A 23690-nucleotide genomic window follows, 5' to 3' on the forward strand; every position below is an offset into this window, starting at 1 on the left:
GTGCTCTGGTGCTCACATAGTGTGGCCATGCTCATACACAGTGAACAGTGAAAACATAGTTTAAAGATTATATAAAGATGTAGAGGCTAAAAGGAAAGCATGAGATTTGATTCAAACAGAAAAATCCAAAAGCTGTATTGACTTCTTTGGGTCTTAGTTTTCTTGCTCATAAAACAGGAATACTAGCACTCAGAGTTTATTATAAGGATTACACAAATTTAATTTAGGAAGTACCTGCTACTTGGTAAACACCTATCATTGTACAGTGTAGTAAAACAGGCAAAGTTAAACATGAGTAATAAAACCTGGGGGAAGTACTCTCTTTCCTTTTGAACAAATTACACAATTTTAAAGTAGGAAATGATAGTGAAACATTTAAATTCTGGAAGGACTATATAATTGTACTATTGGATTTAGTTCACAATTCACAAGACAGGCCCAACCTCTATTGTTTTACCACTCTGGTGCTTCTTTGTATTGAAAACTTCTATGGTGGTTCATTAGATTCTAAAAGACAAATGCACTTCCAAAGGAAGCAATTTGGGCTTTTTTTTTTTTTTTAAAAAAAAAGCAAAATTGGACAATCATCTAGTCCACTTTATTTTTTCCATGCCACTTAACACTATTTGGTTTTTACTTTTTCTTATGCTCTTCTACAGAGTGTAAGCATATTAAACACGGGAATTTACCTTCTCCATTATATCCCTGGTGCCTACCATGCTGGACTATTATACTCACTGAGTAAATATTTGAATTTACATTCTTTTGAGTACCCTTTCTTGTGTAAAGGACTTTACCACCAAAATCATTAATAAAAATGTCAGTCCTATTAAAAAACGCCTTTGTAAGGCTAGGTGGCGGTGGCACACGCCTTTAATCCCAGCACTCGGGAGGCAGAGCCAGGTGGATCTCTGAGTTCAAGGCCAGCCTGATCTACAGAGCGAGATCTAGGACAGGAACCAAAACTACAAGGAGAAACCCTGTCTCGAGAAACCAAAAAACAAACAAACAAAAAACAAAAAATGTCTTTGTAATATTTCTACCATCTTTAAATTCTTCTCTCGCTTCCCATAGACTCCTCTGAATTCATCCTTATCACATTTTCCCTCTCTACAACAGTTGCCTTCTATGGAGGCTGGAGAGATGGCTCATTGGTTCAGAGCACTTACTACTTTTGCAGGACCAGAATTCAGTCCCCAGAACCCACATGGCAGTTCATAACAACCTGTAACTTCATACATACACACACACACACACACACACACACCACATGCAAAATAAAAATAAGTATGTTTGAAAAGTTGTTGCTATTCCATCTGAAACTAAATTTTATCCATATTCTAGAACCTCGCACTGTTTTTCAGGGACTATTTTTCAGTAATTCTTAGGAGTCCTCTATTTCTGCTATGAGCATAACTCTGCTCTACTTTTTCCTATACTTAAAATCTTTCTCTTTAACTATTATGCCCTCTGCCTACTATAGCCTTTTTTCCTGTTACAGCCCAATTTCCTAAAACATTGATGAGTTAGACTTTTTGTGGTGCTAGGAATTAAAATCAGAGCCTGACACCCTACCAAACACCCTACCACTAAGTTCCTTTCCCAAACCTGTCCACTTTTTTTATTCCTCTTACATGCTCTATAAGTCAGCTTAACACTCCTCCTGCATAGGGATAACCTGAATTTACAATAATATATTCTCTCAAATTATTGACTCCAAGAGGCTTTTTAGAATACATCTTTGTAATACCTACTAGTTGACCATTCCCCTTCATAAAACTAGTTAGCTAGATGAGGTGGTACAACACCTCAGGAGTGGAGGCAGGAAGAATAGGAGTTCAAGGCCATCTTTAGCTTGTTAGTGAGTTCAAGATTAGCCTGTGCTACCTGTGACCCTGTCTCAAAAAAAAATCAAAATAAAAAACTTTTAAGTTGACTGTTCAAACAGGTTTCTGAGACATCATAATTTCCTAGTCTTCAACTTACAGACTGTGATCAACAGACCCATCCGTTTTTTTTTCTAACTATTAAACTTTTAGATTTCTCTTCTAGGTCAGAGTCCCAGATAGCAGTTCAACCGTTATCACTATGACCATCAAGTTCACCTCTTCTTTCCTCTCCTATCCTTTCCTGTTGATGTTAGACGTTTTTTTCTCTGGGTAAATGGCTACAAGTTTTAGGCTTTTGATGTCAACTTGCCTAATCTAGGAAGAGAATATACCCCAGATGGTCACTGGAAAGGTGCACAATAAGAATTTCTTTTCTTTCCTTCCCCTCTTTTAGACACACAAATTAGTTTAGCATCACTATAAATTAGTACTAAACAGCTCTTGCCCGAAGTTACATGGAGGAAGACGGTCCCCTGTGTCCTCTACCTTCTGCTATTTGGCACCAACATTAGGAAATCAAGATATTGCCTTCAGGCTACACAACAAACCCCACCTTCCAGTTTTTGTGCTACCAAGCTTCCTTACATCTCAAGGAGCTGGGGATATAACTTTATACTTCTCTTCCTTTTACTGGGTACACCCGGATTTTATGTAATACTGTCATTTGTGATCATAATTTTTTCCAGGGCCTTACACTTGCTAGGCAAGCGCTCTACCACTGAGCTAAATCCCCAACCCCTGTGATCATAATTGTATCCACATGTGGTCACTTCGAATTTTTCATTCATTTCATGGACACTGGAACTTTTTAGCATGTACAATTAAAATCCACATGCATATACCTGTAAATGTGTTTTGATGATATAGCAAAAGGTCTGATCAAAACACACTGCTTTATACACATGGGTTCTCTGAATTTCTTACAACCTATGATGATGGCATCTTTGGATCTATCAAGTGTTTTATAGAACTTTAAAATTCTATTTGTTTATACAAAACAGTATGCATGCATTGTACTTTTAAGATAAGTTTCATTAAGCTACATATTTTAATGTTAAGATACACGGACTTTGACAGATTTCTTTCTAAAACAGGTTCTAAAGGAGAAAGGATTTGTGTAATACTCATGTGTAATGTGAAAATCATAGGACACAATATTGGTTTATGGTAATTAAAACGTACCTTGGGTACCTACATGATTTATCTTAAAGTTTTTTTATTAGGTTAATTGCTATAATTTCTTCTTCAGAAAGTTCTAATATACAAATAATAGTTTTTTAAAAGCTGTCATACACATCAAATAATGGATGTGTTTATCAAAGAGATAATTGTAACAAACAGAACAGCCACAATCTACACTTTTTTCAAGGTTCTTTTTTGTCCAATTTGAGCTAAAGGGAAAAGAAGTGGCCCCCTCTGCCCACCATCAAGCTGAGGACAGAACCTAGCACCTTGCACTTGCTACTGAGCTAAATCTCAACCCTTTAAGTCATCTTAAAAACAAGGTGTTGGTGCTTGCTTTAAAGACTTATCAATAATTAGGGCACACTCCTGTTTTGAAAAACCCAGTTATCTTCTTTACACTAAGAATCACTCAAACTTCTTAAAAGTACAGATTTGAAATTAGTAATTGCTTGATGCTATGGGAGGAGTAGTCAAGGTTAGGTACCGAGCCTAAAAATGACAAATGCTTATTCAGAGCAGTGGTTCTCAACCTTCCTAATGCTGCGACTCTTTAATACCGTTCCTCATCTTGTGGCCACCCCAACCATAAAATTATTATTATTATTAATATTATTATTATTATTTTTGCCAGAGCTAAGGACCGAACCCAGGGCCTTGTGCTTGCTAGGCAAGCGCTCTACCACTGAGCTAAACCCCTAACCCCCATCAAATTATTTTCATTGCTACTTCCTAACTGTAATTTGCTACTGTTATGAACCATAATGTAAATATAGGGTATGCAGGATTTCTGATATGTGGCCCCTGTGAAAGGGTTGTTCAACCCTCAAAGGGGTCATGACCCACAGGTTGAGAACTATTCATCTAAATGAAAACTGCAAGATCTGGTTCTCAAATCCATCCTTATGGACGATGATGTCTGTGTTACTTAGGTGTGCTTCCTGTCCATATCATTTGATGGCAAATTAGTTTCTAATTTTTAAAATAAATTACAGCTGCTAAAAAGAACTCGAATGCCTTTCTGTCCATGGCATGAGCGGAGCTAGAGTAAAGGCAAGCGTCAAAGAAGGCGACTCAACAAGACAGCCATGCTAGGGGTGAAACCGCACGGCCCCGGCCGGGACTTCTCCTGACTTTTCTGTCAATTTTGATTCTCCAGCTTCTCCTAGTGGATAATGGCCCCGTCTGGACTCAAGGCTTGCTACTCAAAGGACAGGATGGTTCTCTCTCCCTCTGCTTTCAGCCCTCTCTAAGTAACAAACATGCTGTTAGCTCAACAGGAAGGAAACACGTCCCAATCCTAACTTGTTCTGGCTGTCTTACGAGCCCAGAGAAAAAGTAAATGCTTTTAAACAAAAAGTTTCCAAGTATCCGTTCTAACAGGATTTAAACCTCTAACAAATGGGTTAATTTGGTGGCACAAGAAGAATGTCTGTAGGACTGAGCTGACTGTGTCAAAGGCCCCATGTCTCATTAAATCCATGTTTACCTTAAAGGAAGTTAAGTCCATTTTTGATAAAGGTTAAAGACAGAGGAAAATGTTTTCTTACGAGAAAGTACTGACTGGTAATTTTGTCCTAAAGTGAAGGATTGTTTCAAAATGCAAATAGGACATCTCCAGAACATTAGTGTGTTGCAGGAAGGGTCATAGAAAACAAACGTACTTATAACTCAGCTGATTATAGTTAAAGAATAATAAATAACCACACTACTATGTGTTACATTAAGATTTTCTTAAGCACTGTCTCTTAGTCATGGTCTCAAGAAAAACAAAAAAAGAACAAAAAGGACTTTTAAAAAAATTTTCCTTTTATTGAAAAAGACGTTTAAAATTTGTGATTAGATTTATTTTTGTTTTCCCATTGGGTAAGGCTTTTACTTGCTGGATAGGTATTGCCTTAACAGTAGGTAAAATTCTCTTTAAAGGATTATTCCTTCATGAGGTATTCCTGTTAAATTACATAGTGATCATGGAATTCAATTCAATGGACAAATATTTTAATCTATTTATAAAATTTGGCCTATTAAGTAAACAAATGACACTAATTCTTCAAATTAACTAAAGCTTTGGTTCTCATCCATGATCTATCAATTTTGGAAAACATCCATTTTTTTCCCATAACTCATTATAAAATAAGTACTTATGTCCCATGAAAAATTAAACTGTATGAACCAATACTATAAAAGGATAACATGGTATTAAAAGACTTGGAAATATGGTAACTAAAAATTCAAAAATGGCTACAGAATTTTTCCCAAGATAAAGAAAACCAGAAAATTTCATCAGTGGGAAGATAAAAAATTTCACTCTGCTTGGAGAAAAAGACTATCAGGTACTCCATGCTTCAGGAAGTAAATTTGTACTTCTCATATCAAACTTCTGGGCACACATCTACATGGACCTCAGAAATACTGGGTGATACTCACCTTTGGCTGCATCAACAAATATGTATCTCAAATACATGACAATTTCCCTCATTTAAAAAAATATTTATTGCGTGTATGTGTGCATGCACACCATGGCATGCCTGTATAGATCAGAGTTGGCTCTCTCCTTCCATCATGTAGGGTACCACTCGGGGAACGAACTCAGATCATCTGGCTTAGCAGCGAGCATCTTTACCCTCTGAGTCTTCTCACAGTCCCATCCCTTTATTTTTCTATTGCTTTAAAGATTTATTTTATGAGCATTGGGATTCATGTATATATGTGTGCCAGGAGATCAAGAGTGCATCAGGTCCTCTGAAACTGGAGTTATGGGTGGTGGTGAGCCACCTTGTGGCTACTGGGAACTGAATCCAGGTCCGATGCAGGAGTAATAAGCACTGAGTCATCTCTCCAGCCTCACTTTCTATGTTTTTAAAATCTTTTTATGAATACATTTAAGATAGTCAATATTTTGCTTGATAGTCTCCCCCCAACCCCTCGCCTTTTTTTTCGAGGCAGGATCTCTCTGTGTGGACTATCCTAAAACAGTCTCTGTAGACCAGGCTGGCCTCAAACTCAGAGATCTACCTGCCTCTGCCTCCTGAGTGCTTGGATTAAAGGTGTGCTCTACCACCCCCACCAACTGCTTGGTAGTCTTAAATGATAAAAAATGATAACTTCAGTTTTAATGAAGTTACAATAATGGAGTATTATCTCTGAATCTGTCAAATGTTTATGGACTGGACATTGTTAATTAATTCTTAACTGTATATATTATATATATTCATTGTACTTATTGTATATAGTTTTTCTTATTAGTTATAGCCTTTTATTATTTTAGACAAAAAGGGAAATGTGGTTATATCTTGTGTACCCTAATAAATCTGCCTGAAGATCAGAGAACAGAACAAGCCACTAGATTAAACATAGAAGCCAGGCAGTGGTGGCACACACCTTTAATCCCAGCACTTAGAGTTACACACCCTTAATCCCAGCACTAGGAAAATTGAGACAAGAAATGATATGGGTGGGTAGAGAAAGGCATATAAGGCGTGAGGAGATAGGAACTAAAGTGTTTAGGCTGAGGAAGGCTCTTCAGGCTGAGTACTAGAGGTAAGAGGTGGCTTGTTCTTTTGTCTCTCTGACCTTTCAGTATTTACCCCAATGTCTGGTTCTGGGTTTTTATGAAAGACCCTTTAGCAATTTGTGTTACATTACAGTGAGGATATGTCCTTTCGTTAATCATGTTTTTGTTATAACTGCTTCCTCAGGACTCCTATTATATTTGAACCAAGAGTCATGCTTAAAACAATGCCAGTGATGGAGAGGACCAGTCCTGAGCCAGGATCAGTGCAGCTCTCAGACCCCATCAGAGATGTTTCTCCGTGCAATGGACAGCAGTTAACTCAGAAGTTCCCGACTAGTCAAAGTGCAGAGATGGGGTGACTGTGGGGTGCCCTGCCACAGACGGGACGTCTGTGCCACACAGCTTCCCGAGACTCAGAGACTGTCAAGTGGAGCTGGAAAGAGTGACAGGCAGAGACAGGGGAGGGCAGGGGTAAAACAGTGTCTTCTGGATATCATAGGACTGCTGCACTCATGAACTCACAACTATAGCTGCCTGTAGAAGAGCCAACTAGTCAGTCGACTGTCTGGCTGGGATTCTATGGACAGCTGACTTAATTTGTATGTGAAGAGGCAAATAAAACAACAGAATGAGACTCAGATATGGTAGATTTTTTGGAATTGTCAAAACTATGAATTTAAAATAACGAATATGCTTAGGGTTCTAATGGAACAAGTGGATAACGTGCAAGAACAGAAGAGTAACAAGTTAGACCAGAGACTCTCTAGTTGCTCCTCCCAGCAGTCTGTAGGTTAGCACAAAGAACTGACAGGCTCCCTCTCCCTGCAGTCCTCTCTGGGACACTCAGTAGAATAACAAAACCTGCTGAACTGTGGCCTTGCTGCTGTAGGGTAAGTTATGGTCCTACTTAGTGCTGCATCTGCAGCTTATAGTCCAGGCCGAGCTAGACCCTCCACATGGTGCCTGTCTACCTATCTGGAGACCTGTAGGAGGCAGAAACCCCTTTGCCTTGAGGATTTGAAGGCTATTTCCTCAGGACTCATGTCATATTAGACATGACAACCATCTCTTCTAAAGTTCCTTCCTGGGATTCTGAAGGGAATACTCTCTCCATCTCTCCTTCAAGGCCCCATCAGGCTGCCTACCTATAATATGCTTTAGGTCTCCTAACATTCTCCTCCCATAAGGTCCAATCATGCTCCCCTCCTACACATCCCAGCCAGCTCAATGGTAGTGAGGCTCTAATACAGCGCATTCCGAAGGGTAATCTCATGTTAGCTCCTTGCCACTCACCTGCTTCTCTTTTCAAGTTATAACAGTAAATAGGCGAATACTCAAAGAATACATTAAATAACAAAATGAGAACATGTAAAGAATTAGAATCAAACAACCAGGTAGAAAAAAGGGTTGTTTTTAGCACAACAGGTGATTTGTCCAGATCTGTGATGCTAATAGGAAGATTACAAAATGGGAAAATCAAGTGAGAAAGTGAAAAACTGGTAAATTCTTCAAGAGATAGTTTATATAATCAGAAATAAATTCTAAAATAAAGATGAGAAATAACTAGTTACAGCAATAACTAAGTTTGTAGCTTGGTTTTAATCAGGTAACATGGCCACATCAAAAAGTTACAGTAGCTCACATCTCAAATCTTGTCCTTAACTATCATCTGTTATAAATGCCGCCATCACTGAAATTCCCAAGAGGTTTACTAACATTTTCAGCTACTCTGAGTGCAAACTAGTGTTCCTAGGAAAAAGTCATACCTTACACTGAGCGCTTTACAAAAGCTAATTAACAGATTAAACCTTGATGATTGTGGAGAGGTTGGAATGTTGCAGGTCTAAAGCCTGACTACAATTGACCTTGCTATGGTTAGCCCCCCAATTGCCTTTCCTTGCCTACCTCTGTGTCTGACCTAATATCCTTTAGATTACCAAGAGAAACCCTTTGGAATATACCCAGACCACTGATTTCCACCAACCAAAAGGCCTCAAGAATGTTATGGATAGCATCCGAGACCTGTAACAGCTACTTCCCACTCTGCTGGAACCTACCATCTGTCATTTCCACCAATGTATGTAGAAGTGTATTGACTTATAAAATTTCATGAGATTTTACCATACTGGAGCATAGTATTTGGGAAAACCTGAATTTGTGTTCCTGGGCCATAGTCACTCATATTAAATTCCAGAATAAACCATTTCTTATTCCCTCTGAAATGAAAGTCATGGTTGTGTATGTGTCTGTTTTGAATTAGCAAGTGTTATATCATGTTTGTTTTAAGTTACATACTTTAATTTTACTTTAACATCTCTATAAAGCCAAAAAAGAAATTGGGCAAGAGAAATCGGTAACCAGGTACTGATATGTATGTCTACTCATTTGTTCAGTTAACAAATGTGTACATCCAGGCAGTAGTGATGTACACCTTTAATCCCAGCACTTGGGAGGCAGAGGCAGGAGGATCTCTGTGAGTTCCAGGCCAGACTGGTGTACAGAGTGAGGTCCAGGACAGCCAGGGCTGATACACAGAGAAACCCTGTCTGGAAAAACAAAACACACACACACACACACACACACACACACACACACACACAAAGGGGAAAAAATGTGTATTAAAGACATTCTTCGTTCTAGGTAGTAAGAGTCTACAGCAGTACACAAAAATAAAAATCTTTATACCCATGGGGGTAGACTTCTTATAAAACATACAGCAAGGGTGAGGTTGATCCTGGGAAATAAACTATTATTTCATATATGGAGACATTTGACAGAAATGAGTGAATCCTGAGGTTATATGGCATATACTATTCGAAAGGACAGCAAATTCCCAGGGCCAGAAATGGGAATACTTGTGCGGGGTGGGATGGGGGTTGGGGTGGGGTGGTGTTACTATAATAGTGGAGTGACAGAATCCAAAGCCAGATCCTGTGGAGCCTGGAAGAATGGGAGAACTTACTCAGAGGGAATGGGAAAAGCTTAGGGAAGTTTTGAGCAGATCTACAATGACTATCACATGGAGGCTGTGGGCAATCGGACTACTCAGAAATGACTTGGATGAAAGTGTTAGGTTTGGATTGAACAGCTACTTCAAAAGTACAAGTGGCCCTCACTACACAGCAGAACGCGGAACTGCAAGGACCGCACTCTACGGCAACAGGAGTGACTGTACACTGGAGACAAAGGGAGTAAAATGCAACATTGAAGACGCATTTTAAGCAGTCTATTGATTTCCAAGTGTAGCTCTTTCATTTTCAGTGTTCTTGAGAGAGACCCTGAAGAGAGATGAAAACTTGTGAGTCATGACTATACATGACTTGGAAAGGCACTGGGCGATAACGAAGAGATCACCTGAACCCACAACATATATTGAGGTAAGGGGCAGATGGGTAGATTGGTAAACGATAAGCCTTTAATCCCAGCACTTTCGATACAGTTCCAGGCCAGCCAGGGCTACACAGTAAGAACCTATCTCTAAATATACACAAACAGATACATATACATAAAAATAAAAGCAGAAAACTAGTCGCGAACCTAACCAAGACTGGGGAATGAGTGGTGTCCCAGTAGTTAACTGAAGTATTTCAAAACTCAGTAAGTGGTCACTTAGGTCAAAGCTGGTGATGGGTTAGTTAACAACAAAAGTGTAAACTGATTGTTGATGGCTATCAAAAAGCTTTTTTTGGTGAAGCGGAAGGACAGCCTTCAAGGCTGAGTGCTACATTCAAGGACGAATACGGTTCTCTCCCAAGAACTTGCAGTAAGTTTAAATGGCAAACGATTAACTGAGAAACGATAAACTGGTTTGAGAAAACAACAAAATTACTGAAATGTGTAAAAATTCGGGAACATTTTAGTGGACATTCAATGAACCACTTTCAAGTTCTACGCCACAGGCGTCCACGTATCTTTATGCTTCTCTTCTGGCTTAGCAGAATGTTGTAAGCAGTTAAGAGTCTTAAGGCAAGCTGGCAAAAGGAGATTTAAAAAAAAAAATCCTCTGCCAACGAACATATTAAAATTAGCTCTGGTTGTTCAGAGAAACCAAGGAGCCCGAGCGCAGCAAGAAGGCTTGAAGTTGAAAGACCAAAGGAAAAGCACTCGGAAGCAACAGGAAGCAGGGGTCGAGCACCGCAGACGGGGTTCTATGAAGACGGAACTAGGCCAAAGGAGGCGGAGTGGCCTGGGGGCTCCGCAAGATCGAATGCGTTGGGGAACCCCTTTCCAAACCGAGGGGCTGCCTCCGGGATCTAGAGGAATGGACCACGGATCTAGTGCGGAACTTACGCAGCAAAGTTGGTCTGCTTGCGGGTGCTCGTTGGAGAGGTAGAGGTGTACATAGTGGCGACCCGCAGACTTAGGGCCCAGCGCCCTCTCCCTAGCGGCTTCTGCAGTACCGGGACCCCCAACCGCCCGCGTCAGCGGCTTTGGGAATGTTTGACGGGCGTCATGGCGACCGAGGAACCCGGCTCAAGAAGCGGCCGCGCGGTTGGCTGGCCGCTCGAGGTTGAGGAGGAGGGCGGAGGCGGAGGGGAGGGCAGAGGGTTGGTGGAGCTGGAGGAAGCTCGGGCGACGACTCGGAGGAGGCGGGCGGCCCAGGCCCTAGGCCCCTCCCAGGCTGCGAGTCTCCCGGCTGCAGGCGGATGGATGGGGCGTCTCCAGGCGGCGGCGGCAGCAGCGGAGGCGGCGGCAGCGGCGGTGGCTGTAAGTGCAGCCTCCACAAACCACCTTCCCTATCCTTCCATCGCAAACCAGAGCTCCAGAGGCGCCCGCAGTCCCCTTTCCCCACTTCCCCTCCCCCACGGCAGAGCGCCGCCCGGAAGACCCTTGACTTCCGGGGCGGGGCTGCCCCCGTGAGTGCCGGGCGCGCTGGCGGCTCGGAGGCACTGCCGTCCCGTGCGCACGCGCAGCTGCCGCCCCTCCCCTGCCCGGTCTTTTCGGCCTTGGCGGTGGCGGCGGCGCCAATCTTCGCTGCTTCCGCGGGCACGCCGGGACTACGCTGCGGAGTGAGTTCGCCGGGCCGGCAGGCCAGCTACCGCCCCTTTCGGTCGGGCCTCGCTCCGCGGCAGGGGTGTGGCTTCCTGGCCACTCCCCCGTGGCTCCACCTCTGTGCCCCTGATTTTCCCCAGCTGTCCCAGCCAGTGGAGGGCTCTGGGGCAGAGCATCCCCTGAGGTGATGGGCTCAACCTGGGTCTACCTGCCATTGTCGGAGGGAGCTAAGGGACTTGAAGACGGCATTGCAGGGAACGAGCCGCTCCCGGTGCCTGTCACCCCCCCTCCCCCTACCCCCCGCCGCGAGTGGCCTTATTCTTTTGGCTTGTAATATAGAAGCTCCTGGCCTGGTGCCCATCTCTGGTCCTTGCATGCTGTGTGACCTTGGGCAAGTCACTCCCCCACAGGCTTCAGTTTTCTTATATTAAATCTCCTCAATCTTTGTAATTTTGCAGAAGACCTTAGGCAGTTTTAAGACTGAGATGACCCGAAATTGACTAAACCTTTCTTAAATCTTGGGTGAAATACGGAAACCTAATTATCGGGTTCCCTTTTTAATCTTTAGCATTACTTACAAATTGCAAGACTCAATTTTTTACTTGTTTGCTTCTTTTTGCTGAAACTGCCATGGGGGGCGGTTGACCTGGTTCTCAGACATCTTTTTGAAAACGTGAGACTGGGTGAGCTTGTGGGAACATTGTTTCTGTCTAGTCCCTACTGAGGATTTCTTTTCCTTTAATTCAGATGGTGTGGTGGCTCGATTCTCCCAGTGCCTGGCTGAGTTTCGGACGTGGTTAAGAACCAACTGGTTGAGGTTCAATGCAGACAAGACGGATGTGATGCTGGTAGGCAGGGGCACAATTGGAGAGGAAGGAAGGGAGGGCAAGAGCGAACTCCCTCATGTGATAGAAACGTCATGATTACTGTCTCTTCTAGTGTTGTAGGACGGCTAATGGCCAACCCTTTCAAGACTTTGGGGGAGATAAAAATAACATCAGCAACGTTAAGAATTATAAACTACAAGTTTGCAGCATAAGGATACAAAGGGGGCTGCTGAATGAAATTGTATGGAAAATTTACAAAAGGAACCCACACTGTCCTTGGAAGAGCCAGATCTCTCTATGTGTTTTAGGATGGCATTAATACAAGAACTAACGAAGAGATAATTACTGTTGCATAGTTGTGAAGCCTCCAGATGTAATGTGCTGCTGTGCTTTGCAACCTGCATTCTTACTAAAATCAAGATAAATTCAATCTGTCTCAGATGTCATTAGAGAAAAATTTTGAATGTAGGTATTTTGTCATCACATACACAGTGTAGGCTGTCGTTCCTAAATACAAGTTTTAGGAAATAGTTCAGAAAATAGTCTCCAAAGAGGACTCATGGACTTGGAGAATTTTAAGATCTTAGTTATGCTGTGTTCATCTGTATCAGGCAGAATTCTTACATATATTTTCTTGGTGTACTTTGAGAGGGACTTTTTGAGTTTGACAAACAAACATGCCTATATAGCAGATATATAACTAGTTTTTGAGTCAGGTGTTGGTGCTGAGTAAAAGGTTATAAATATTAGGTGAATGTAAGTTGTTAAAGGAGTTTTTATTGATTGAGGTACTGATTGGAGTATAATTGTGAGCCTAAGTATATTTGTTAGCAACTAAGTAGCTCTGGAGAGTGTGTGCATGTTTGTGAATGCATGCATGCTTGTGCAACATGCATGCACTCATACATATGCCCCTTAGAGCTACTATAACTTTTTCTTATAGTATTGGAGCTTGAACCCAGGGCCTCACATGCTAGGCAAGTATTTTACCACTGAGCTATACCCCCAGCTCTCATTTAACTTTGGAATGGAGAATTCAGTAATTGGCATAAAAGAATACATTGCTGGATAGAATAGTTGTGAGTAGCTTAATGTGGTAAAAATTAATGTTAAGTTTCTCCAAAATAAGGAGGCTTTTTAGGTTTAATTAGGCCTTATATAGTATTTTTTGTTTGTTTTGAGATAGAAAACAAACACCTTGCATACGAGTTGGAATCAGCTACATTTTTTTTTTTTTACGTTAACTTAAAACAGTTTAACATAGAATTCTAACAGTCGACACTTTGCATGTCACATTAATAAATTCTAATGAGTTTGATCAGGTTATTGGTGAATTTTCCTATGCATTTTACTCTGCCATGACCTGCTTCCAGATACATTTTTTTTTTGGTTAGCCTGAGTGTAAATTTGGACTGTTTTCATTTGAGTGCGAAGATGTTTCTTGAATTTATAGAGTGCTGAAGAACTAGGAGTGATAGGTGAAAGCGAGGGAGTGGCTTCTGGCTTTTAAGACAGGGAGACTGAGCCAAGCATTTACACTGTGTTTGAAAAGAGCAGCCTCTTCAAGAGGCTCAGCGAAGTCTCTGGAAGTCTGTAAACACAGGCAGAGAGGCTTGGGAGTGGGAACTCCCTGGCAGATCCTACCTGACTGAGGACCTCAAGGTCCTATGCAACAGGAAGAAGGTAGGAATAGTGAGTCCTTATGCATCTGACACCAACGGGGTAAGGAAGGGTTTTCAGAAAGACATAGCTTCCCTTGAAGGTGGTTTCTGAGGCTCTGAACAGTGGGGTGGTCAGTAGGACAAAATGCAGGTATCCTGAGTTCAGCGGTACTGAGTTGTGTATGACCTACTGTGTTAGAGCCGGCTCTCCTCATCTCCAGAATGTCTAGAAAACACTGCACTCAGTTTGTTTGTCCAAGATGAACTATTTAGAGGGAATGCCCGCCCCTCCCCAAAGGATGATGCCATTTAACGTGAATAATATTACTTGGCAATATCAGTTAAGTTAAAGGCGATTACCAATAAGTGCCTATTCAGAATGTTTCGGACTTGATGTTCCTACCTGAGGGCTCACTCCATAACTCAGGGAATCTGAGTCTGTTCTTTACCACCATTGGGATTTTTGTTGATGTTTTAAGTGAAGTCTCAGAGACTCAAAGAACTAAAGCAAGTTTTACTTTTGTATTAAATGTCAACAATACTCCAGCTTTCCTTTAAGTGGCCAGCTAACATCCATCTATATTAACCATTCATAATTTAGTGCCAAGTCCTCCTTCACCACCATGGTATTAAGACCTCTGTTATTTTACCTGTGCTCACCTCTGGCCCACACACGTTCATTGTTCTTTGCCTTTAGCTTTTTTTTTCACCTAGTGAGAACTATTTGGATAGAGACTAACATTTTAAAACAGTTCAAAGTAGTGCCTTAATTTAATAAAACTATATATACATATATATATATACCTGTGCTAAAATATTTATTTCCCTCCAGGAGTTTGTGGGGGGAGGAAGCTGTTAATCTTTAAAATAAAGTGAAAATACTGTACAGTGCAGTTAATGGTAAGAATTGTTTGTAGATTTGGGAACCTTAAAGTTTTCCTTTCTCTTCTTTCCCTTGCTTTTCTTTCAGTAGAAAATGTGCATCAGATGTTTATGTTTAATTGGTTTACAGACTGTCTCTGGATTCTTTTCCTGTCAAATTACAAGGTAATGTCCTTTCACTTAGCAGCTACTTCATATACCTGTAAATGCAGTTTATTCATGCACAAATTGTTTTTGGGCGTAAGACGTTCAGGTTCATGTTCAGTGTTTAGAAATGGGAAAAGCCTTGATGGGATCTAGAATTTTAAGGAAATAGAAATAATTTAAGAAATCAGCACCCCCATATTACATTATAAGTATGAAGTTTAAGAAAGTTAATGTGTGTACACATTTGCACAGTGCATTGTTAGTCATTGTACATTACTTAGAGGTAATGAGTATCATTTAACTGATTGATTTTGGTAGTCATTTTGAAACTTCATTAAGGAAAATCCTTATTTAGGAAAAAAGCTGGTCTTTTGAAAAAAAGCTTTTTAAACTTCTGGTTTAGCAAAATATCTTACTGCTCATTATAATATCAGCCTTAAATCTATTTTAGTCAGCATCTACTTTAGGAAATTGGAATAAATCATTGGCCCTGACCATTATCATTATGGACCACAAGGCCATTTAGCAACCCCAGGCCAGTACATTAAAACAAACTTTCTACTTGCAGGTGTTCTAGGCATTGCAAGTAAGTAGGCTCTGTCTCCCTGCGTCAAATAGACATCCACCGAAGAGCAGCTTTTCATTACTTTACATTTGAAACTTTCGTGTAGTTGTGCAAAAATTCCTCCCATGCAGAGCTGTGTTGCTAGCAGTATCTCAAAAAGTGAGGAAAACCTAACATCCTCTGCTCTTCGTCCTTGCGCTCTGCCAGTTTGGGCAGCTAGGGTTTTCTTGTCGGGAATCACCAGGGGAAGTGTTTGTCGGAGCGCGCTTCGTGCTGCTGTTGTGTCCGGGCAACATCTGTTTTCTAGCTAAAACACTCCAGAAGTGACCGACGTGTAGACTAGGAGGTATTTTTCCTCCTGCGGCGGGAGTGCCCCGCCGGCCCTCGCCCGGACCTGGCGCGCGCGCTGCCCGGGTGCCGAGTGGCGGCTCTCGGGCCCGCCCCTCGCGCGCTCCCCGGGGACGGGCGGCCACGGGGCCGCGCGCGCCCTGCTCCGCGCGTGCCCGCGGGCCTCTCCCCTCCCGTCCCGCCGAGCTGGGCGCCGCGAGGGGGCGGAGCGGGGTGTGGTGGCGCGCTCGGGCGGCTCCTGCGCGTTCCCGCCGAGGCGGCGGCGGAGACGGCGGCGGGAGCCCCGCGGCCCAGGCGCACATCCGGGTTCTGGCCGCGACCCGCCGCGGCGATGTGACCCGGTGGCGCGGCCAACATGGCGGAGGTAAGAACGAGCGCCCCTCCCCGGCGGGGCCTCGGTGGAGGGCTGCGGGCGGGAGGCGCGGGCCTGCCCGGGTCGGGCCTGTGGCGCCGCTGCCCACCTGTTGTCCGGCCGGGCAGCCGGGCTGGGCTCCACGGAACTTAGTTGGGTGGAGAGGCTCCGTCGGACTTGAGGCACTTGGGAGGCGGCTGCAGCGTGAGGAGCGGGCGAGGGCGCTCGTCCGGAAGCCGCCGGTGGCGCAACTTCACCGGCCGGCCGGCCCGCCCGCCTGCCTGCGCGGCCCGCGGACTTCGCACAGCCTGCGCCCGCGAACTTTCTTCCCTCGCGAGCCCAGACGTCGCTGCGCGGCTGCTGACCTGCGGTCTGGGTCCGGGGGAGAACAAGCTGACCCGCTTTTGATTAATTTAGTAATTTTCTTGAGAGTGTAAAGGTGAGCAGGAAGAATTAACCCAGTAGGCCCTATCCAGCTCCAAACTGGGGATTCTTCCCCCAGACAGAACCTCCAAGTTTCTTTTCCACACTCTACCTCTTGAACTGGCTGGTGTCATCCCCCCCCCCCCCCTTAAAAACCAAACCCAAAAAATTTTACAAATGAAAGTATCAAAGCGGTCTATTATTTACTCTATTTTATTTTTGCCCATTATTTACCTTTTTTTCTTCTTTTCTTGGAGGAAGCTTTTCTTGTTTCTCTTGTCCCTCTGATTTGCTATAGGACTTAGAACCCAAGGGTCTTGTGCAAGGCAGACACCCTACCACTGAGCCGCATCCCTTCCCTGCCTTCTCTTCATGTCTAGTAAACAAGTTCCCCTGGTTAGCGCTCAGATTGGGCGGCAAACAAGGTGCTTTAGGAGTAATTAGGCCTTAGAATATGCTATAGGAAATTTTAACATTGTGTCTGGTTTTAAGCCTTTAAACATCAGTTCTGTAGTTCGCTTTGCTTAATTTTTATCCCCCTGGAGTTCACATTATTATATTTGGACCTTTTGGATCTCTATTGAGGCAATTCGTGAAAATATAAGGCAGAAAATTGCCAAACATTTCCATGTTTTTATGTCAAAGGCACCAAAAATTAGATTGAGGAAGTAAGTGATTTTATTTACTACTTAGCTCTCAGTTTTCCGGGCCTTCATTTGCTAAATGAAGTGGATAGTGACTACTTTTGTTTATACATAATATCCCTATTAAATCTTGAAATACAGAAACACAAGATGGTGAGCCTTTCATGTACTAGTCAGGCTTCCTGGAGTAGTTTTTTTGGGTGTTAACTTGTATTACAGAATTGCCTTTATATTTATGTCTTGGATTTTTTGCTATTGAAGAAAGGAGATTTTTATGGTGGTAGTACTATTTGCTGCCAGTATTGAAAATACTTAATGTTACTGACTTACCGCCAGAATGTGTTATGTCTGTTTTCATTTTCTTTACCTATTCATAGTTAAAGAATTGCAAGACATGAGTTTAGTGAACACAGTACTTTCATTTCACTTCAGTGTGCCTGGTATGATCCACTCACCTGAGTGTTCCTGGACTCCATTCCTGGTGAGGTCTGACTCCTGTGCCACAAGAGGAAGTAGAGTATCTAGTTGGATTTTCAGGCATCTTACCAGTTAACCTCCGCTGGATTCCTTTTGCTGAAAACCCACTGAATACATGGAGCAGTGTGGCAGTGCTGTACTGTGGCCCTGTGTAGTCATATCCCACAGCAAGTTATCAGAAGTAGCTTTGGTACAAGAATACTGAAACTTGAGTTCAAAGAAACCACACCTAAAAACTTGACTTCCAGCATACTGAGAACATTATTTTGTTACATTAGCATTTTTGTTTTAGAAATTAAAGGGAAGAGGTGTGCTGAAACTTTTTCTAGTTTAAGCCACACTTCTTAGCTATTTCATCATGTGGAGATGGAATTCTTAATGATTTGCAGGAACACCTGGATGGTTCAATGTCAAGAACTTGACTTATTTTCATTGCATCTGTTTAATGGTCTGGAATATATTTTATATTCTTCTAGTGTTGATAGGTTGCTCTTTGCTTTGCTGTGTAGGATAGAACCTAAGGGTCTCGTGGAACATAGAGGAGTGTAGGAACTTTATGTGTCGATGAAAATATCCTAACATAGGTGAAGTGACAAGTAAATTTATAGTTTTCCTTGTCCCTATTCTTTAATAATTGGGATTTTTCTTAAGAACTACAGTTGTGAAATGGTGGAGAGATGATTGGTTAAAAATGTTTTTACTTACCTCTGTATAGACTTAATAGGGTTATTCTTTATGATGTATGCAGTAAAGAATTTGCATTCAGAACTACTATACTTTTGATTAAGCAAAGCTGAGAGCAGTATGCATTTATTTGATAAGTATGAGGGGAATTGAAGCTTTTTGAAGAAGCATAGCTCCAGACGAAAATTTAAGTATTCTGCTTGTAGACTTATGTTGTTCTTTCCTACTTCAGAGATTGTTCTTGACATTGTTTTTCTAGAAAAATACTTGATTTGTAACTTCAAGTGGCATAAATACGGTTGTAATATGTAATTTTTTATTTGTTGTCTTTTTATACTGATCTGGTCATCTTTGTGAGTTTATAACAGGAAGTATACATTTAGTGGTTCTTAATTGTGGGCGTGTTAAAATGTGTTTCGTGTGCACAGAAGAATTAGTAGTATTTCCCAGTGCTTATTATAACTTAAGATTACTTACCGTAGGCTTCCTAAAGGAGGCTCTCCTAGTTACACTAAAAGGAAGGAAATTACAGAGTAGTCACAGTTTTACAGTCAGGGAGGAGGACAAAGAAAAAGGGGAGGAATAGTTGATCCTTAGGGCTTATAAGGAATGTGGTGCACGGACCTTTGGGAACAAAGAATTTTTGTCATTTATTTCAGAGTATGTAAACATACAGAGATTCTTTAAAAAAAAAAAAACAACAACAACATAAGCCACAGTACAATTTAAGATCTCTATTTACCTGAGTCTTAGTTCTGTAACAAAATATTTAAATGGACTTGCTTAATGTATTAAATATTTTCAATAATGATACATTTATTTACTATTATATCCATCCCTCTTAAAAACATATTCCCTGTTTAGCATTATTTGAATTTGTTTGGATTTTGGGTTGTTGTTTGTTTTTAAGGAAATTGGATTGTGTTTCTCTTCAGTGTTAGTTTCCCTTAACAACAGTAACTTAAACTGTAAGCAGTTCTCTATAGTGGTGATGAGTTTTATTTTCTCTGCTTATTATATGTTTCTGAAAGCTATCCAGAATAGTCAGGAACTCCAGTGCTGCATGACAGTCCTGAAATATTTAATAATTTGGTGGGACTAAGAGTCAGTGCACTTGATAACCTAGATGGGAGAAATAAGAGAAGTGAGTTAATTTAAGATAATGTTGGTGAAACTAATACATTTCCCTTATAATTTAGATGTAAATACTGCCAATGAAGCATAAGTATGTCTTTATGGAAATAAACAGCTATATTAAAATTTCTTGCTTAATATTCAGATCAAATCTTGTGTGCTTTCAAAGGATTAACAAATGGCTTCAGAATTCATAGCAGTGACTAAACTGTTGCTTGGGCTTTTCGATGGCTATGTAACTTAAAAAATATGTGTGTGTGTGTGTGGTGTGTGTGTGTGTGTGTGTGTGTGTGTGTGTGTGTGGTTTCTAAAGCAGCACTACACTGTAGCTTTATGCCAATTGAGATTACCTTTTCCTGTAGTCATAGATTTAAAAAATCAAGGCAGAAAACAGTATTCAACTTACCCACCTTTTAGCTGCATTTTGAATAATTCATAATGAAAGTAAACCTAAGTTTCAAAGGAACTTAAAGAATTGTAAGGCTTTTCACCATAGAGAAAATGAAACAGATCAGTATTAATGCACTTAGTCTGTGTAGCACAGTCAAGTCTCAGACCTAGACTTCTGTTTTTCCGGTGCTTGTCTTCCATAATGCCATTCTACCTTCGGAAGTATTGCTGCTCTGGTAAATTTCCTAATTTCAACTTCAAGTAGTCTGGAGAGTAACAGCAGAGAAGTTTGACGAATGCACATTTGTATGGGGGAGTAGAACGGTAAGCTTTTGACACAGTATGCATCCTGGTAGGCTTCCCAAACTGCATCTCAGCCTGTTACCTCAGTTCCTTCATGAATCTAATTTATCGTCTACCTTCCTAAGAAAGTGATGCAACACTTAAAGAAATGGTGGTAGAATTGGCCTGAGGGAGAAAGTCATTTTTCTTTTCACTGAAGATCTACTGAGTCCTTTGAACACATTGATTTTTATAAAAATAATAGTAATCTAGTCTCTTTTTTTTTCTAGAGTTGGTCTTTGACTCTCACAAATTAGGGTTTTCTGTTTTAGAGAAGTAAAGAATTGAACACAGTTGAGGCACTGAAATTAGAGCAGCAACCTTATCAACAGAATCACTAACTGTGGAGGAGGTGGTACACAGGAGGAATGGAGCAGAGCTCCTGCTTTTATTTCAGCCTGTTTTTATCCTTCGATGTCCTTCTGCCTAGGTAGTTTTCTATCCCACATAAACATGTATAGACCAAAAATAAAACTGTAACTTTAAAAAATTATAATTAAGAAATAGTAAAAAGCACTAGTATTTTAGGTTTTTGTTTTGTTTTGTTCTTTGTTTTTGAGACAGGGTTTCTCTGTGTAGCACTCGCTGTCCTGGAACTCACCCTGTAGACCAGGCTGGCCTCGAGCTTAGATCCGCCTGCCTCTGCCTCCCCAGTGCTGGAATTAAAGCGCACTAGTGCTTTGTTTTGTTTAAAAAAAAATTTTTAAGAGACTTACAATTCCACAAGATAATCCACATTTTCTTTTTTAAAAAAGAATGAGTAATATTTGAAAATACCAGCAATACAGAAAAATACAAAATGGAAAAGCACTGTGCTTCCTGACTCATTCCCTGGATATAGCTATTATTACTGATTTTATTAAACTCTTAATATCTTTTCTAGTCCTCTTTAGCTCAAACACATAATCTGTTTCATCATCATACTACAGACTCGCGGTTACTTGGAAGAACCCTGTATCGTTTCTAAATTACATAAATAATGAATTTAAAATTTCCACCCAACTCTTTGCTGTAAACAAGTTATGGTAATACATCACTCACACACATTCACATTCACCTACATGGGTAATAGTAGGCTGTGTTGATGTTGGTAAAAGATCTCCTAAATGGTTGTAGTCATTCATATTTTTTCTTTTAGCAATAATGTGAATCTATTTTAAGGATATTTTATTCCTCTAATTTTTTTTGTGTCGTTCATAAAAATAAATATTATTAAAAATAAGTACTTACAGTCTTCTTTCTAACTGTGATATTAAAAGGTAAATGATCCAAGCTGTTTTGGAGTAGATTGTTAAATCGAGACTAGTTTCTAAAGAAACATAACTGTTGAGCAAGATAAATAATCAGCTTGTTTTCATATTTTAAGCATGCTTTGAGCTGGTAAAAAGTTTTTAGAAATAGAGAGTAATGAGGAAAAAAGGAACAGCGAGGTTTGACTTTGTCGCAGAGGTATGAGGTGTAGAGGGATCTTGAGTGATAGGTTTCCTCAGTTCTGTCTTCGCCACCACCATGGAACTTTCATCTTTTCAGTGCATAACCCGAGTTTACTGTGTATGAAGTAAGTGGGCACAATAGGTGTTTCTGCTACATTATGATTAAAATAAAGGAACTCCATTTAAGAATGTGTAGCACTGTGAATATATATATTTTTTTTTTCTGTTACCTTGCATGTCTATAAAAATGCTCTCGTTCTATATTGAAACCCCTATATTGTGATAGTAAATACAATTTTATCTTGAAAGAATCATTTTTATCATTTGAATAAAAGGAGTGCTCACAGTCAGAACTTTTAAAATGCTTGTTTTCAGCAGGTAATCTTTGATTTAATTGGATGCAATAAAGTTACAATAAACAGTTCTCACTCTTTCCTTCAAAACTGGTAAAGTTTTATTTGCGAAATAGAGAACTAAAATGTATAGACACTTAGCTTGTCCTGTCCTTCTCCAGCTTGTGAATGCTGTCATCAAGCCCAGCATGTCTGACAGTACTGAATCTCTTTGAACATTAAGAGAGTAGTACCTTGTGCTTACTACTGCCACCAGTCCTCTGAACACAGGCCTCCTGAGGAATAGAAAGTATTTGGGGCCTTTTTAGAACTTCAAAGTGGAAACTGTTTGCGGGTAATACTCATCAGCGTGATATTGTTATTTACTGCTGGTGAAAGGCCTCTTATAAACTGAAGAACACAGCTTCCATATTCAGTACCCTGTTGTTGATAATAGCTAATGCTGTTAATCCTTTTCATGTCCAGTAGTAGTTATTTTTAGCCAAAAGATGTCGTGCTCCCCTTTTTAGGTGGGGTCTCACTGTATATTTCTGGCTGGTCTGGAACTCACTATGTAGACCAGATCAACCTCGGACTCACTAACCTCTTCCTGCCTCTGCCTTCTGAGAACTAGGATTAAAGTTGTGCCAACACACTTGATTTCAGAAAGCTTTTTTCTTTTTTAATCAGAAGACTATAAAACATTGTAGTATTAAAAAAAATATGTTCAGGAGCTATATCTCTTTGAGTCCTAATCTGTAAGAAGTTGTGGTTGTTTATGCCACATTTGTTTCAGACATTTACTTGAAAAGGAATGTGATAAAGCTTTTCTGTAGTACTGATCAACTTGGCACCAAATGAAGTCATTGAATGATGTAATTGTCCAAAGGTTAGGTTTATAGTTGGGATTAAGATTTTAAAATGTTGATTTGTTGGCTAATAGATGTGGTGCCTACACCCATTTCACGTCAGAACTGTGTAGTTCTGCCCTTTTTATGGTTATAATATTATTTCTATGGCCTCCTGCTCTCCAGCTTCTCATCAGAGAAACCAAAGTCAATAATTCTCTTAACTGTTTTGGCCTGCTGCCTTTGAAGTAATGATGGTGTGGTGTAGGAAATATATAATACTGTCTACACTGTTTTTGTTTGTTTGCTGTTGTTGTTGTTAGAAAAACCGTGTTGAAGGGATGAAGTGTTCTCTTACTAAGGTTTAGAGGTAGAAATTGGACCTTTGAAAAAGCACCTCAAAAGAAGCCAGCACAACTGGAATCTAGAATACCACATTTACAATGAGGCAGGTTTCAAAATGGAACAGACAGAGATCTGTCTTAGATTCCCTGGCTCTTGAAAACTGAACACTTTTCCCCCCATTTGTTTTATTGCCTTACCTTTCAGTCCTGTTGTGTTTAGCCGAAGAGATATTCTTAATAGCATGCTCTTGCCAGTAGCTTCCTCCTTCTCACAACATCC

The 23690-nt window shown here is 40.8% G+C and overlaps 2 protein-coding genes across 16 annotated transcripts in view; one reads left to right on the forward strand and one right to left on the reverse strand.

The window, feature by feature from the left end:
• Dnai4 (dynein axonemal intermediate chain 4) overlaps nt 1–11476 on the reverse strand; it is a 64262-nt gene extending 52786 nt beyond the window's left edge. The window contains exon 1 of one of the 3 annotated variants that reach the window (XM_036179699.1): nt 10876–11473. In XM_036179699.1, coding sequence (XP_036035592.1) covers nt 10876–10928 — 53 coding nt within the window. In that variant the 5' untranslated portion in view covers nt 10929–11473. Of the gene's footprint in view, nt 1–10875 lie in introns of all 3 variants that reach the window. The other 2 variants (XM_036179698.1, XM_036179700.1) reach the window with 2 other exon arrangements.
• Nucleotides 11144–23690, forward strand: part of Mier1 (MIER1 transcriptional regulator) — a 55294-nt gene continuing 42747 nt past the window's right edge. For 2 of the 13 annotated variants that reach the window (XM_036179702.1, XM_036179706.1), the window contains exons 1-3: nt 11144–11292; nt 12325–12425; nt 15039–15112. In XM_036179702.1, the coding sequence (XP_036035595.1) occupies nt 11232–11292; nt 12325–12425; nt 15039–15112 (236 nt within the window). In that variant the 5' untranslated portion in view covers nt 11144–11231. The other 11 variants (XM_036179710.1, XM_036179714.1, XM_036179703.1 and 8 more) reach the window with 10 other exon arrangements.

The sequence above is a fragment of the Onychomys torridus genome, chromosome 2 (assembly GCF_903995425.1).
Source record: "Onychomys torridus chromosome 2, mOncTor1.1, whole genome shotgun sequence".
Taxonomy (NCBI): Eukaryota; Metazoa; Chordata; class Mammalia; order Rodentia; family Cricetidae; genus Onychomys; species Onychomys torridus.